The sequence below is a fragment of the Anomaloglossus baeobatrachus genome, chromosome 1, assembly GCF_048569485.1.
Source record: "Anomaloglossus baeobatrachus isolate aAnoBae1 chromosome 1, aAnoBae1.hap1, whole genome shotgun sequence".
In the NCBI taxonomy this organism is placed as follows: Eukaryota; Metazoa; Chordata; class Amphibia; order Anura; family Aromobatidae; genus Anomaloglossus; species Anomaloglossus baeobatrachus.
In genome coordinates, this window is record NC_134353.1 from 730,032,743 (window position 1) to 730,046,500 (window position 13,758).

The 13,758-nt window shown below is 43.3% G+C and overlaps 1 protein-coding gene across 2 annotated transcripts in view; it reads right to left on the minus strand.

The window, feature by feature from the left end:
• GLT1D1 (glycosyltransferase 1 domain containing 1) overlaps nucleotides 1-13,758 on the minus strand; it is a 223,612-nt gene that overhangs the window by 41,932 nt on the left and 167,922 nt on the right. For both annotated transcript variants that reach the window (XM_075322373.1, XM_075322381.1), the window contains exons 9-11: nucleotides 12,472-12,515; nucleotides 6,348-6,468; nucleotides 5,487-5,585 (exon numbers count right to left, since the gene is read on the minus strand). In XM_075322373.1, coding sequence (XP_075178488.1) covers nucleotides 5,487-5,585; nucleotides 6,348-6,468; nucleotides 12,472-12,515 — 264 coding nt within the window. The remainder of the gene's footprint in view (nucleotides 1-5,486; nucleotides 5,586-6,347; nucleotides 6,469-12,471; nucleotides 12,516-13,758) is intronic.

The following is a 13,758-nucleotide window of genomic DNA, read 5'->3' on the forward strand; positions in this document are numbered from 1 at the left end:
TAGTGTCACACACAGCAAGATCGCTGATGAGGTAGGTCACTGGTAAGTCACAAAACCTGTGACTCAGCAGCGATCTCGCTAGCAATCTTGCTATGTGAGAAGTACCCCTAAGACTCTCTATGCCAGAGGTACAGTTCCCTGTAGCACTGTGGGGAAAAAAAAAAATCGGAGAGGCATCCCTAAGACGCTAATTGGGCAACTGCTGAGAAATGGTAACAGTATAGGACAAGAGGGAAGAAGTCCTTATCTTGACCACAATGTACTTTGAAAACTGCTCCTTTGTCATTGATCAATGTACCACATCAGAAGTTACAAAGCCAGATTGTATCCTAGATATTAACAAGTTCATGGGGGGTGTCGAGCTCTCAGATCAGGTCCTCAAACCATACAGTGTTAAAAACTTGGCCGTGCATATTGTACAGATGGTACTGTATAATGCATTTGTGCTGTTTTAATGTGCAGGCAATATGAGCGCTTCCTTCAATTTCAGGAAAAAGTCAACAAGGCCTTAATGTTTGGCAGTCAGAAAGGTGAGGGTCTTATGTGTTTCAAGAGTATCTAAGGAATGAGGGAGAGTTGCTGTTGCTACTAAAGGTACCGTCACACATAACGAGATCGCTAGCGAGATCGCAGCTGAGACACGGTTTCCGTGACGCAGTAGCGATCCCGTAAGCGATCTTGTTATATGTGACACCTACCAGCGATCAGGCCCCTGCTGTGAGATCTCTAGTCGTTGCAGAATGGTCAAGGCCATTTTCTTCAAAGGCGATGTCCTGCTGGGCAGGACACATCGCTGTGTTTGACACTGTGTGACAGGGTCACAGTGACTGCTGAGATCGTTATACAGGTCGCTACTGCGACCTGTATTGCTCCTGCATCGCTGGTAAGATCTGACTGTGTGACATCTCACCAGCAACCTCCCAGCGACTTACCTGCGATTCCTATCAGGTCGCATCGTTTTCAGGATCGCTGGTAAGTCGTGTGTGGCTGGGCCTTAAGACTCAAACTAACAGATTTACTGAGGATATAAGTGTTGCTGTCGGATTCAGTGTTTTTCCTTGGTGTAAATGTAATTGAGTATTTGCTCCAGTTATTGGAACATCTTGGTTCCAGGGGGGAGGAGGAGGGGAAGGAACGGGGTTTTTTTGGTTACATATACTGTATGTGTTTTTCTTTGCATGTAAATTAAATAAAATTATTTAATAAAAATGTATCGGATTAAAGAAAAAAAGGGCCAGGGCCCCAGTACTTCTGAAACGAAAGGTTCATTTTTCTAGCCGGTCATAATTTTCCATGTGAAGTTCCCCAAGAAAAGAAAGGACACAAAAAAGATGAAGCGTCTGCTCCAAGGGCAGAATGCAAAAGGACACAGATTACGGTTATGGAACATGTCCTGAGAAACCTGGCTTTTGTAATAAGGATCGCTTCAAAGCGTACCATACGTCCATGAATTGATAACATTTGGTTTCACCCAGTTGACACAATGCCCTTCTTTAGTCTGATGTATGCCGCACAACTTACACATAATACAACATTATTCTTTCAAGCACCAGTAAAACCAAAACCATTATTATTACTATATCTATGCTTGTAGAGGATTCCTTGAGGGGTGTAACTTCCAAAATAGAGTTACTTATGGGGATTTCCACTGTTAAGGCACATCAAGGGCTCTCCAAAGGTGAGATGGTGGCCCCAGACTATTCAATCAAAGTCTGTGCTCCAAAACAACACTCCTTCCTTTTGGAGCTCAGTAGTGTGTCCAAATAGTAGTTTCCCACTACATATGGGGTATCAGGATACTCAAGAGAAATTTTTAAATGCCAACTATTAAACTATAAGTTTTTAGGGTATTTATGTTAGCAGTACGGTATAGTGCCTTGTTAGAATGCATTGAATATTTTGTTACAGCCAAGTCTAAAGGCCCTGTCTCACACACACAGAGATAAATCTTGCGCAGATCTGTGGTTGCAGTGAAATCATGGACATATTGTTCCATTTGTACACAGCCACAAACCTGGCACTAATTGTCCATAATTTCACTGCAACCACAGATCTACCACAGATCTACCACAGATCTGCCACAGATTTATCTCTGTGTGTGACAGGGCCTTAAGACCAAATGGCACCGGGAGGGAGACATAGGCGGTATTGAAGATTGTCAGTGGCAGGAAATCCTAGATAGAGTTCCGCAGTTATCTTTGAGTGAGTCTCATAGACTTGCTCATTAATATGTGATACATCAGGAATATAGAACTGCAGAGTTCATATTTGACGTTGGACTGCGGTCAGACCCATTATGCTCTACAGGAAAGGTACATCCAGCAAATCTATTACACGATTACACAATGTAGTCCTGTCCTGTGGAATTGTTTTGGAAAGGAGTTTTTATATACAAAAAGATCTATACAGCTAATGTAACTCCTTTAACCTTTGTTTGTATATTAGGGTACATTGAGGACCTAACCACAGAAGGTCATGGCAAAACTGCTGTGTTGCATATGTTGTATTTAGCCAGGAAGTTATTAGCACAGTTCTGATTATATCAGACCATGTGCCTACTATTATGGAAGTCAAGTGGGTGGTAAATTTGGAAAGAGGCATTTATATGAAAAGAAATCTTATTGCAAAGTTCGATAAGTTTTGAGTCTCTTGGACTGATGAATCGGGTCTGGCATCAAGCGAAGTACAGAAACATGTTAGTCTATAGGTTGAACTCAATGGACTATGTTTACGTTCAAATCTAACATTATGGAACGAGGAAACTGTTCATTGATCATGTTTGACCCTGAACCACTGTCTATTTTTTTAATTTTTTTTTTATTTTCCAAGTTGCCAGATGCGGATCAACACCTGGAATCCTGGGCCCAGGTCCGGCACCTGGGTAAGTTTGAAGTCGCGCAGAACCGGACTTTTATAGTCCAGGTCCCACCATCACTAAACCTAAAGGGCACTTTACACACTAAGATATCGCTATCTATATCGCTAGTGAGCGTACCCGCCCCCCTTGGTTGTGCGTCACGGGCAAATCGCTGCCCATGGCGCACAATATCGCTTACACCCGTCACACGGACTTACCTTCCCTGCAACGTCGCTGTAGCCGGCAAACAGCCTCCTTTCTAAGGGGGCGGTTCGTGCGGCGTCACAGCGACGTCACACAGCTGCTGTCCAATAGAAGCGGAAGGGCGGAGATGAGCGGGCGGAATATCCTGTAAGGAGATGTTCGTCGTTCCTGCGGTGTCACACATAGCAATGTGTGATGCCGCAGGAATGACGAACAACCAGCGTCATGCTCCACCAACGATATTATGAAAAGGAGCGACTAGTCAACGATTTTTGACATTTTTGCGATCGTTGATCGTCGCTCCTAGCTGTCACGCGCTGCGATGTCGCTAATGACGCCGGATGTGCGTCACAAACACCGTGACCCCGAAGATATATCGTTAGCGATGTCGCAGCGTGTAAAGCACCCTTAACTCCTTCAGGGTCAGCCAATTTTTCTGTATGCTTTCTATTTTTTACCTTCAGCCCCCAGCTGTCAGGCTTTATCATGGCTGGGTATCAAAATTACGGGGGACTACACGCTGTATTTTTAAATTATCAATTTAAATTATTAGGTTTCATGTGGTTGTCCCTATTTTGATACACAGCCAAGATAAGCGCACGGCACGTGGTTTTATCTGTGCTGGGTATCATAATATGAGGGACTCTACGCCAAATATATTATTTATTTATTTTCACTGTACAATATAAACCCACAGACAGCGCCTGTGATTGGTTGCAGGCAGACACTGGCACACAGGCTGGGGGCGCGTCTGACTGCAACCAATCACAGAAGCTAGGACAGCCGGTGGGCGGGGAAAGCAGTGCATACGCAATAAAAGGAATGAGCGGCCCTTGATGTGAATGTGCGGCCTTGAAGGGAACCTGTCAGGTCCAATATGCACCCAGAATCACAGGCAGTTCTGGGTGCATACTGCTATTCCCTGACTACCCGTCCCTGTATATACTAGCATAGATAAAGAGATCTTTACACAAAGTATTTCTAAAGGTTTTTAACCGTATGATAATGAGCGAGGGCAGTAGCCCCCTGGGCGTTGCTTCCCTTGCCAGTCGCCCCCATTAGCATGTTCGTGCGTCCCTGTGGGCGTGCTAACATGCTAATGAATACGCAGCATCACAGGATGATCTCACTCACCTCCCTGCTGCCATTCAGTTCTTGGACCCCTGCTGTTCTCCATTTACACCTTCGGCCTGGGACAGCTCATAGAGTCCCACGGTTTTCAGTATCATCTCTACGCTGATGATACGCAGATCTACCTCTCTGGACCTGACATCATCTTCCTACTAACCAGAATCCCACAATGTCTGTCTGCTATTTCATCCTTTTTCTCTGCTCGATTCTTAAAATTGAATATGGACAAAACAGAATTCATAGTCTTTCCTCCTCCTCACTCAACCCCCCCACCTGACATATCCATCAATGTCAATGGCTGCTCTCTTTCCCCAGTGCCACATGTGTCTTGTATTGTTTATGAATATTGTACTTGTACCTATTATGTATACCCCTTTCACATGTAAAGCGCCATGGAATTGTGGCTCTATAATAATAAATAAAAATTGCGTCAAACGGGGAACTTCGGCTCAGTGCGCATGACCCTGAAGTTTGGGTCATGCGCAGTACTTCAGTTTAAAGCCAGGACGCGTACACCCGGCATCATAGTGCACATGACCCAAACTCCAGGGCCTATCCGCCGCCATCGTGTCCAACGGGGGATGACCCCGGAGTTTGAGTCATGCGCACTATAATGCCGGATGTACGCGTCCTGGCTTTAAACTGAAGTAGTGCGCATGACACAAACTCCGGCGTCATGCGCACTGAGCCAAAATTCATCCTGTGACGCTGCGCATTCGTTAGCATGATAGCACGCTCACAGGGATGTACTAACAAGTTAATGGGGGTGACTGGCAAGGGAAGAAACGTCCAGGAGGCTACTGCCCTCGCTCATTAGCATACGGTAAAAGATCTTTAGAAATACTTTTTGTAAATACCTCTTTATCTATGCTGGTGTATACAGGAACAATTAGGTAGGGATTAGCAATATGCACCCATAACTGTTCGTGGTTCTGGGTGCATACTACACCTGACAGGTACCCTTTAAAGCAGTGTACAGCTGCCCTGGAGCCTCGGTAAGTACAGCTCACTTGCTCCTATCCCCCTGTCCCTTCTACGAACATTTTTAATTTCCGGATTCTAGTCCGCATAGACTTTTATATTAGGACTGGAATTCAGCTCGGATCCAATTTTAAAAACCAGATAACAGGGTCCCGTTTTTTTGCAAGTCTGCTCATCACGTTAGGTTATAACATAAATGTTTCCAATGGTGTGATAAGTGACAAAAATATATCATACATTTATTGTATAACATATTTCCGAAAGGACTAAGTAAATATCGAAGTTGTGAAGTTTTTCAACAGAGAAAATTTACCTTGGGGTTTGAAAAGAGTAAGCCAGTGTCTTCATGCCGCATTATCGCAGCATTTCCTGGTATATCCTTTGCCAGCACAGGGACTTCCAAATCCATAGCCTAAGAAACCAGAAGAAAACGAGAAGTAAAAATGTTGTCCTCTACTTTAACATTAGTGGCCCATCCTAAGGATAGATCATCAGGGTCTGATCGGCACCGCCGAAGATAAGCTGTTCTTGGTGCCAGCGGTGGTAGCAGTTGGACAGAAATGCTCAGTCCCGGAGCTGCCTAGTCTTCTAATAGTGGCTATGGCTGGGTAGTGCACATCCACCTCTTATTGATCTGTTTGGGAGGCGGATGTGTATTACCCGGCTGTGGCTATTATCAGAAGATGGACAGCTCCGGGACTGAGCATTTCCATCTGCCTGCAAGTGATGCCGGCATCAAGAGCAGCTGATCAGTGGGGGTGCCAGGTGTCGGGCCGATCAGATATTGATGATCTGTCCTAAGGATGGGCTAAAGTTAAAGTAGTGGAAATCCTCTTTAAAGACTCCGGATTATACAGTGCTCGGGCTTCCCTACAATAAAAGGTAGATATACTTCCTTATTATACACAGAAAAGGATTACGGTACACACATAAAGAACATAAATGATAGACCTGGACATGAAGATCTCAGGAGTAAATGCTGTCCATTTAATGGACAGAAGGTACAGCAGGCCATTAACACACAGTAAGCTGTTTTGGGGAATTTTCCATTACTTAACAGTGAAATCCAGCATGCCCTACAAACAATGCAAATTGTCAACAAAAAGCGAGAAGTACAAAGTAATATCTGGCCATACCATCAGGTTAGTGCAAACTGAAGATAAAAAGTGGTTACCTCAAGTATGGCTGCCGACATCCCCTCAGACAGTGAGCTGTTCACCACGGCAAAGCTTCTCTTTATCAGGGCTTGTAAGTCTGCCTGTGGGATTTCTTCAATGAGGTGAACTCCATCAATACTGAGAAAATTGATGATATAATATATCATCCACATATTCTATATCCCTATATATGTATTTGTAACTGTACTTCTCTAAAATGAGGAATTGATAGAAACTTATAAGTAGAGTGTCTTTGTGCTAACGAACCACCACTAGTTTTTCCTTTAGCATTTTAGATGTCAAAAGGTGTCCTTATATGAAATGGTGGGTTCAATGTATTGAAGATCAAAAAATAAAAGTAATTTAACATATATATATATGATAAATATGAAAAGCACCTTGAAAGAGCGCGGAGGTGGAGCCGTTGGGCAATAGTGACATAGTGGCCATGTCCTAAATGCACACAGCCTGACCTGACTATAATGTGACAATGGTCAGTGGTCGCATGACAGTGTTAAACCTTGCTATATGGGCAGACTTGGCACAAAGCCACTCTGTTTACCAGATCTGAGAAGTTGCCTGCAACAAAAATGCAGAGCTGCCCATCAATTGGGAACGGGAGGGGGGGGTCGGGGTTAGGTACTGGCCTGTGTGTTACAGTAGTTTGAAGAGGACCCATCCAAAATCTTGCCACGTACTGATGTGCTCTAATTTTGGCACACTGCTGTTTTGTACATTGTGGTGACTTCCGGTGTACACACAGAATGCACGTAATTAGGTCCATGCATGGCCCATAGTAGCACTATGATAGAGAAGTACAGCAGCTGCCATAAGAGAGACACCTGGCATGGGAAGAGGTAAGCATGAAGATTCTCCACTGTTCCCAAAACCTCTTTTGGTCCGAAATACATAGAGGAAAACCCATGGATTGTGACAACAATAATGAACCGAGGACAAGTAGATTCAGACGTATTGTGCACACACCAGTACAACAAAATATGTGCTTGATTACACATGTACTTGAGATGACACATCTTCAGAAATGTCAAGTAGGATTGAACAGGTTTAGGGTATGGCCACCATTACTCTTGTGTCCATTGACTCCATCTCTTTGACTCCTGCAAAGTAATTTATATAGAACTTGCATATTAAATTACCCAGTAAAAGGATAAAATGAAAAGAAAAACACATGTAATAAGAAATAGCAATTGAGGATATACATGAGTCTAATCAGTACAGCTGCAAGCTCACATGACTGAAACAGGTAATAGGGCAGACCTGGGCAAGGGGCGGCCCGCGGGCCACATCCGGCCCGCCTACTCTCTGTGACCGGCCCGCCTGGCTCAGGGCATCCTCGCTGGCCGGTCACTGATGAGGGCAATCTAACCTGTTGTCCGGAGCTCCAGGCTCCGGGAGGCGCGTGGTCAGATTGCCCTCATCAGTGCCCGGGCAAATGCCGGGGCCCTGGAGAGCCGGGGGGGCCCACTCGGCCTCGTCAGTTCTGGTGACCCTTGGCCAGGACCCACTCGCCTTAGTTCTGCTGCCCCCGGGCCGAGTTCCGGGGACCGCAGTCCTCGGCAGGAATCTGCGGCGCCGTCCCTTTAAGGAGCACAGACTTCCTGGTTGAACTTCATCTGCGGGCGGAGCTACCGACCGGCCTGCTCAGTCCCACAGATGAAAGAGTTGCAGTGCCAGCCAGCGACCCCCAGCACAGTGCTTCTTTCCGGCTCCGTGTGGGCCCCCTCTCCACCGTGACCTGAGCGGTATGTGCCCTCCCCACCCCCCGATTTATGGACCCTGGTGAGCTGTATGGGCTTCTCCCCCCCCCTAGGTGTATGCCCTGCCCCCCCACCCCCCACCCCGTGCCGTATGTGCTGGGCCCAAAAGCCACTTGTGTGGGCCCCCCAGAGCCGCGTGTGTGTATGTATGTATGTAGCAGAGCTATGTGTGTATGTATGTAGCAGAGCTAGGTGTGTATGTAGCAGAGCTATGTGTGTATGTATGTATATATGTAGCAGAGCTATGTGTGTATGTAGCAGAGCTATGTGTGTATGTATGTATGTAGCAGAGCTATGTGTGTATGTACCAGAGCTATGTATGTGTGTATGTAGCAGAGCTATGTGTCTCTATGTATATATGTAGCAGAGCTATGTGTGTATGTATGTATATATGTAGCAGAGCTATGTGTCTGTATGTATATATGTAGCAGAGCTATGTGTGTGTGTATGTATGTATATATGTAGCAGAGCTATGTGTGTATGTATGTATGTAGCAGAGCTATGTGTGTATGTATGTAGCAGAGCTATGTGTGTATGTAGCAGAGCTATGTGTGTCTGTAGCAGAGCTATGTGTGTAAGTATGTATGTAGCAGAGCTATGTGTGTATGTAGCAGAGCTATGTGTGTCTGTAGCAGAGCTATGTGTGTCTGTATGTATGCAGCAGAGCTGTGTGTCTGTAGGCATGTATAATGTGTATCTAGGTATGTCAGTGTATATGGCTGTATAGATGTGTCAGTTCTATATGTATTTTTGTGAGTTTGTCTTTAAATATGTATATGTATGTGTACGTATGTGTGTGTCTGCGTGTGGATGGGGCCCACTGGGAATCTTCCGCCCGAGGCCCACAAAAACCTGGAGCCGGCCCTGACCCTCATCAGACGCTGCGTGTTGGGCAGGAAACAGAGGACAGATCCTGAAGCTCCGCACAGTGTAGGCAGCGGAACGCAGGAATCTCTCCTCTGTTCCTTGCCCGACACTTTTCTCTGTGACACACGTGCGGCCTGATATCGTCAGTACGGCGCGCGTGTCATTTGAAAAGTTCCCGCCCGGCAGGAGAAGCTGCAGCAGCCGGGGCCGTATGGAGAGAGGCAGCGGCGGGTGCTCCTAGGAATACAGCGTCGGCGCAGCCTGGCCATGTGAAGGAGAAGCAGCTCAGCGGGGGGCTCGTACGGAGGTGTCTGAGGACGGGAACGATAAGAAGAGAGGTGAGTGGTTACTAGTAACCTGCGGGGACAATGGGGGCGGGCGGGCGGGGGGCTGGGGGAGAGGGGTAACTTTTGACAAATATTTGGGGTGTAGTGGTTTAGTATATGGGAATGTAGTTTTACAGGTGTGGTATATGGGGGGTGGAGTGGTGTAGTTTTATAGGTGTGTAGTGGTGTAGTATAATACAGGTGTATATAGGAGTGTAGTATAATACTACACCCCTATATACACCTGTATTATACTACACCACTACACCCCTATATACACCTGTAATATACTACACCCCTATATACACCTGTATTATACTACACCACTACACCCCTATATACACCTGTAATATATTACACCCCTATATACACCTGTATTATACTACACTACTACACCCCTATATACACCTGTATTATACTACACCACTACACCCCTATATACACCTGTATTATACTACACCACTACACCACTATATACACCTGTATTATACTTCACCACTACACCCCTATATACACCTGTATTATACTACACCACTACACCCCTATATACACCTGTATTATACAGGTGTATATAGGGGTGTAGTATAATACAGGTGTATATAGGGGTGTAGTATATTACAGGTGTATATAGGGGTGTAGTGGTGTAGTATATTACAGGTGTATATGGGGTGTAGTGGTGTAGTATAATACAGGTGTAGTATATAGGAGTGTAGTATAATACAGGTGTATATAGAGGTGTAGTATATTACAGGTGTATATGGGGTGTAGTGGTGTAGTATAATACAGGTGTTTATAGGGGTGTAGTGGTGTAGTATAATACATGTGTAGTATATAGGAGTGTAGTATAATACAGGTGTAGTATATAGGGGTGTAGTATAATACAAGTGTAGTATATAGGGGTGTAGTGATGTAGGTTATCATAGGTGTAGTATATAGTGATGTGCTGCAGTTAATTACAGGTGTAGTATATAGTGATGTAGCATATTACAGGTGTATATAGGGGTGTAGTGATGTAGTATATAGTGGTATAGTATATAGAGGTGTAGTTTATTACAGGTGTAGTGTATAGTGATGTATATTACAGGTGTAGTATGTGGTGGGTGTAGTGATGTAGTATATGGGGATTGTGTGTGTATGAATACATTGTGTGTATGTATATATGTTATACATGCACAGTATATATGCGTGTTTGTATATGTAGAACCGAGTTAATTAGATTAGTCCGGCCCTCTAAAACCATCCCAATTTCTCATGGGGCCCCATGGGAAAATTAATTGCCCACCCCTGTAATAGGGGGTTGTTATCCTATTCCTAAGCATCTAGTCCCCCCTTGAAGGTCATAAAACTAACCTATATACAGTGTAGCAATGTTTTCTCAGTGTACTTGTAAGGCTTTCATTATTGATTACTTCTTCGAAAAAAACACCACAAAACAAATATCTGTTGGGCTAAATAAAGATATATATGAATTACTTTATTATGATGTGTTTTTTGTTTATTTTTCCATTTTCCAGAATGACTGAACTGCGTCTCCTACTTTTACACTTTCAGGAAACTAAAAAGCTATGGTGAACACTTAACCATGGTTCACTCGTGTAGCCTACTGCCTGATTCTAATTGATGTGGATCAAGTGCATGCTTAGGTGAAATCAACACCGGACAAAAGGGTCAGATGTGAACTCCCTTCTTTATCAGAGCAAAGATGGCGCTGAAGAGAGCTTTTATGAGACATGCGGCATCTTATACAGACTAAGGCTATGTGCGCACTAGAGATGTGAAGTTTCTCAAGAAACTTTCTCGAGAAACTTCTGGGAGTGAAAGATTTCCGGACCTCCGGAAAAAATCCGCGTCAAATCCGCATGCGGATTTGCCGCGGATTAGCCGCGGAATTGCCGCGATTTTCCCGCGGGTGGTTCCCTGCGGATTTTTGCAGGCTGTACTGCAGAAATCCGCAGGGTACCCGCGGAAATAATGGACATGTTCATTTTCTCGAGAAAGTTTCTCGAGAAAATCCGCATGCGGAAATTTCTCGAGAAAAATCCGCACCAGTGCGCACAGCTTTTTTTTTTTGCCATAGAAATTGCTGGGAAATGTCTGCACAAAGATTGCAGACATTTCTCAAGAAATTTCCGCGGAAAATCCGCGGGCAAATCCGCGGGTAAAAAGCTCTAGTGCGCACATAGCCTAAGGGCATAGGCATGTTTAGACATGTCTATTGGTCAATGGGACAGTCCATGGGTTAATCAATTGGTGGATCTGTGATGTTGATGGGCAGGTCTATGACGTCCTCTGGGTGGATCTGCAAAGATGCTGATGGGCGGGTCTATGACGTCCTCTGCGATTATGCTGATGACTGACTTATGTAAGGCAAATTGACACACTTCCCACAATAACCCTATGTCAAGAGGTAAATTAAGTATTTGATGGAAAAGCCCTTCTCAACACCTAGATAGAGGTGGCAGTTTAGCTTTAATAAGAAAAAAAAAAAAAAACTACTGACAGGTTCTCTTCAAAATGCTGCGCATTCAGAATACTAAATATTAGGCTTTTTTAAATTCATAATGTGAGCCATCTAAAAACAGACGAAAATCCATTATTGCTACTTTTCAAAAGCATGCTACAATAGTTACCAAGGGGAAAACCATACAAAGTATTTATAAGAAAATGACATTCATTTCTGTACCCGCCAAAGGAAATTTCAGCAATGGAGAGAACATTTAATACCAAAAGGAGATGTTACTAGTGATGAGCATGCACTACTATGCTCGGTACTCGAAATGAGCAGGTTGGACAATAGGACAAGCTCAACTGAGTATAATGGAAGTCAATGGGAAACTCAAGCATTTGTTCAAAAGATCTTCAGGAAAAATGCTTGAGTTTCCCATTGACTTCCATTAGGCCCGTCCGAGAATCTAACCTGCGTACCGAGCACCCAAGCATGGTAGTGCTGGATATTACCACTGGTCTGATGTTAACTCATTATAGAGATCCTAAAGGATCTACTGTATGTACATTTCTATCCTGTAAAGAATATCTTACCACAACAGCTTTGCTCAAAAATAAAAAATAGCAACTTCAAAAATGTAAGCTTATAATTTCTATTCTGCTATGCAAAAACAGTATATATATATATATATATTTTTTTTTTTTTTTACAGTTAAAATACTTACTTATGAAGCTTGGCTTTGACCTCATTTGTAAATAAAGGGTCTACCTGCAAGGATAAATGAGAAAAACATGCCAGGACCAAAATAGACTCAGTGAAATATAAACATATAATAAAAAAAAATATACTGCACATCACACAAAACATAAATACTTAAGAGCTCCATTCAGATGCATAGGACAGTCAAAGAGGTTTCTGCTGCAATCTCTTACATTCACATGATGTCTATGTGAAGGATCAAACAGTTATTTAACATGGATTTGTCTTATTTTTATATGAAAAAATTGGAATTTTTTTTTTCACTTTCATCTTAGCTGTGAATGTAAATACAAAATAATTAGGTATCAGCACTGCATCATTAAATGCTACTCTGAGTATACTGTCTTCTTTTCAGCTTATTATCGTTAGAATATGCAAATAGCAGCTGTTGTACTGCTTGAGACTAGATAATCAGTTTTCACACTTTAGACTGTACTACTGTTGATTTTCCTTTTGGCAATACAATCTATGGCTCCTGTACACTGTTGGATTATTGAGGTGTGAACAAATCTTTATTAAATAAAAAAAATTGTGGCGAATGTGTAGAAAGTAGCTGAAAAAGGATACTTATACTAATATCTGGCACTTTATCTTTTTACCAATGATGAGTTTTATATACCTTGCACTGACAAAGACACGTGTGGCAGCCAATAATACAAAAAAGACAGAAAGCATGAGCGGGATATGCAACTTCTTTATTTTATGCAGACATGTAGTGTCCAATATTTATAAAAAAAAAAACCCTTTTGTTTTTTTTTACATAACTTAGGGTAAGACCATGCATGAAACTATATCTGTAACAGGTATAAAAACTGCAGAAGGGACAGAAGGAAAAAAAATAGTTGTGCGATAGTGGTATATCAGTTCAGGATGTACAAAGCTCTATCACCTAAAAAGATGGCAGGATGCCAGCTAAAATGGGCCACAAAACAGGACCCAAGACACTCCTTGCAGTAGGCATCTCACTACAGTAGAACGCAAAGAAAGTCAGAATATGTCTGGCTTGTGAGGCCCTTATTTAATGTGGTTCTTAGGTGCCATCAGAGAAGGACGGTGAAAGACAGAAGGAGAAAAATCGGTGGCATAAGCGGAGGGAGGTGAGGTTTGTAGGAGGGGTCCATTCAAATGCTTGCTATGGGGCAATTAGTGATCTAAGATTCCTTTAGTCTCAAAGAATCATTCACTCATAGATAACATTGCTTGCACTTTTATTTTTAGCATTTTGGAATACATATACATTTATTAGACTGTC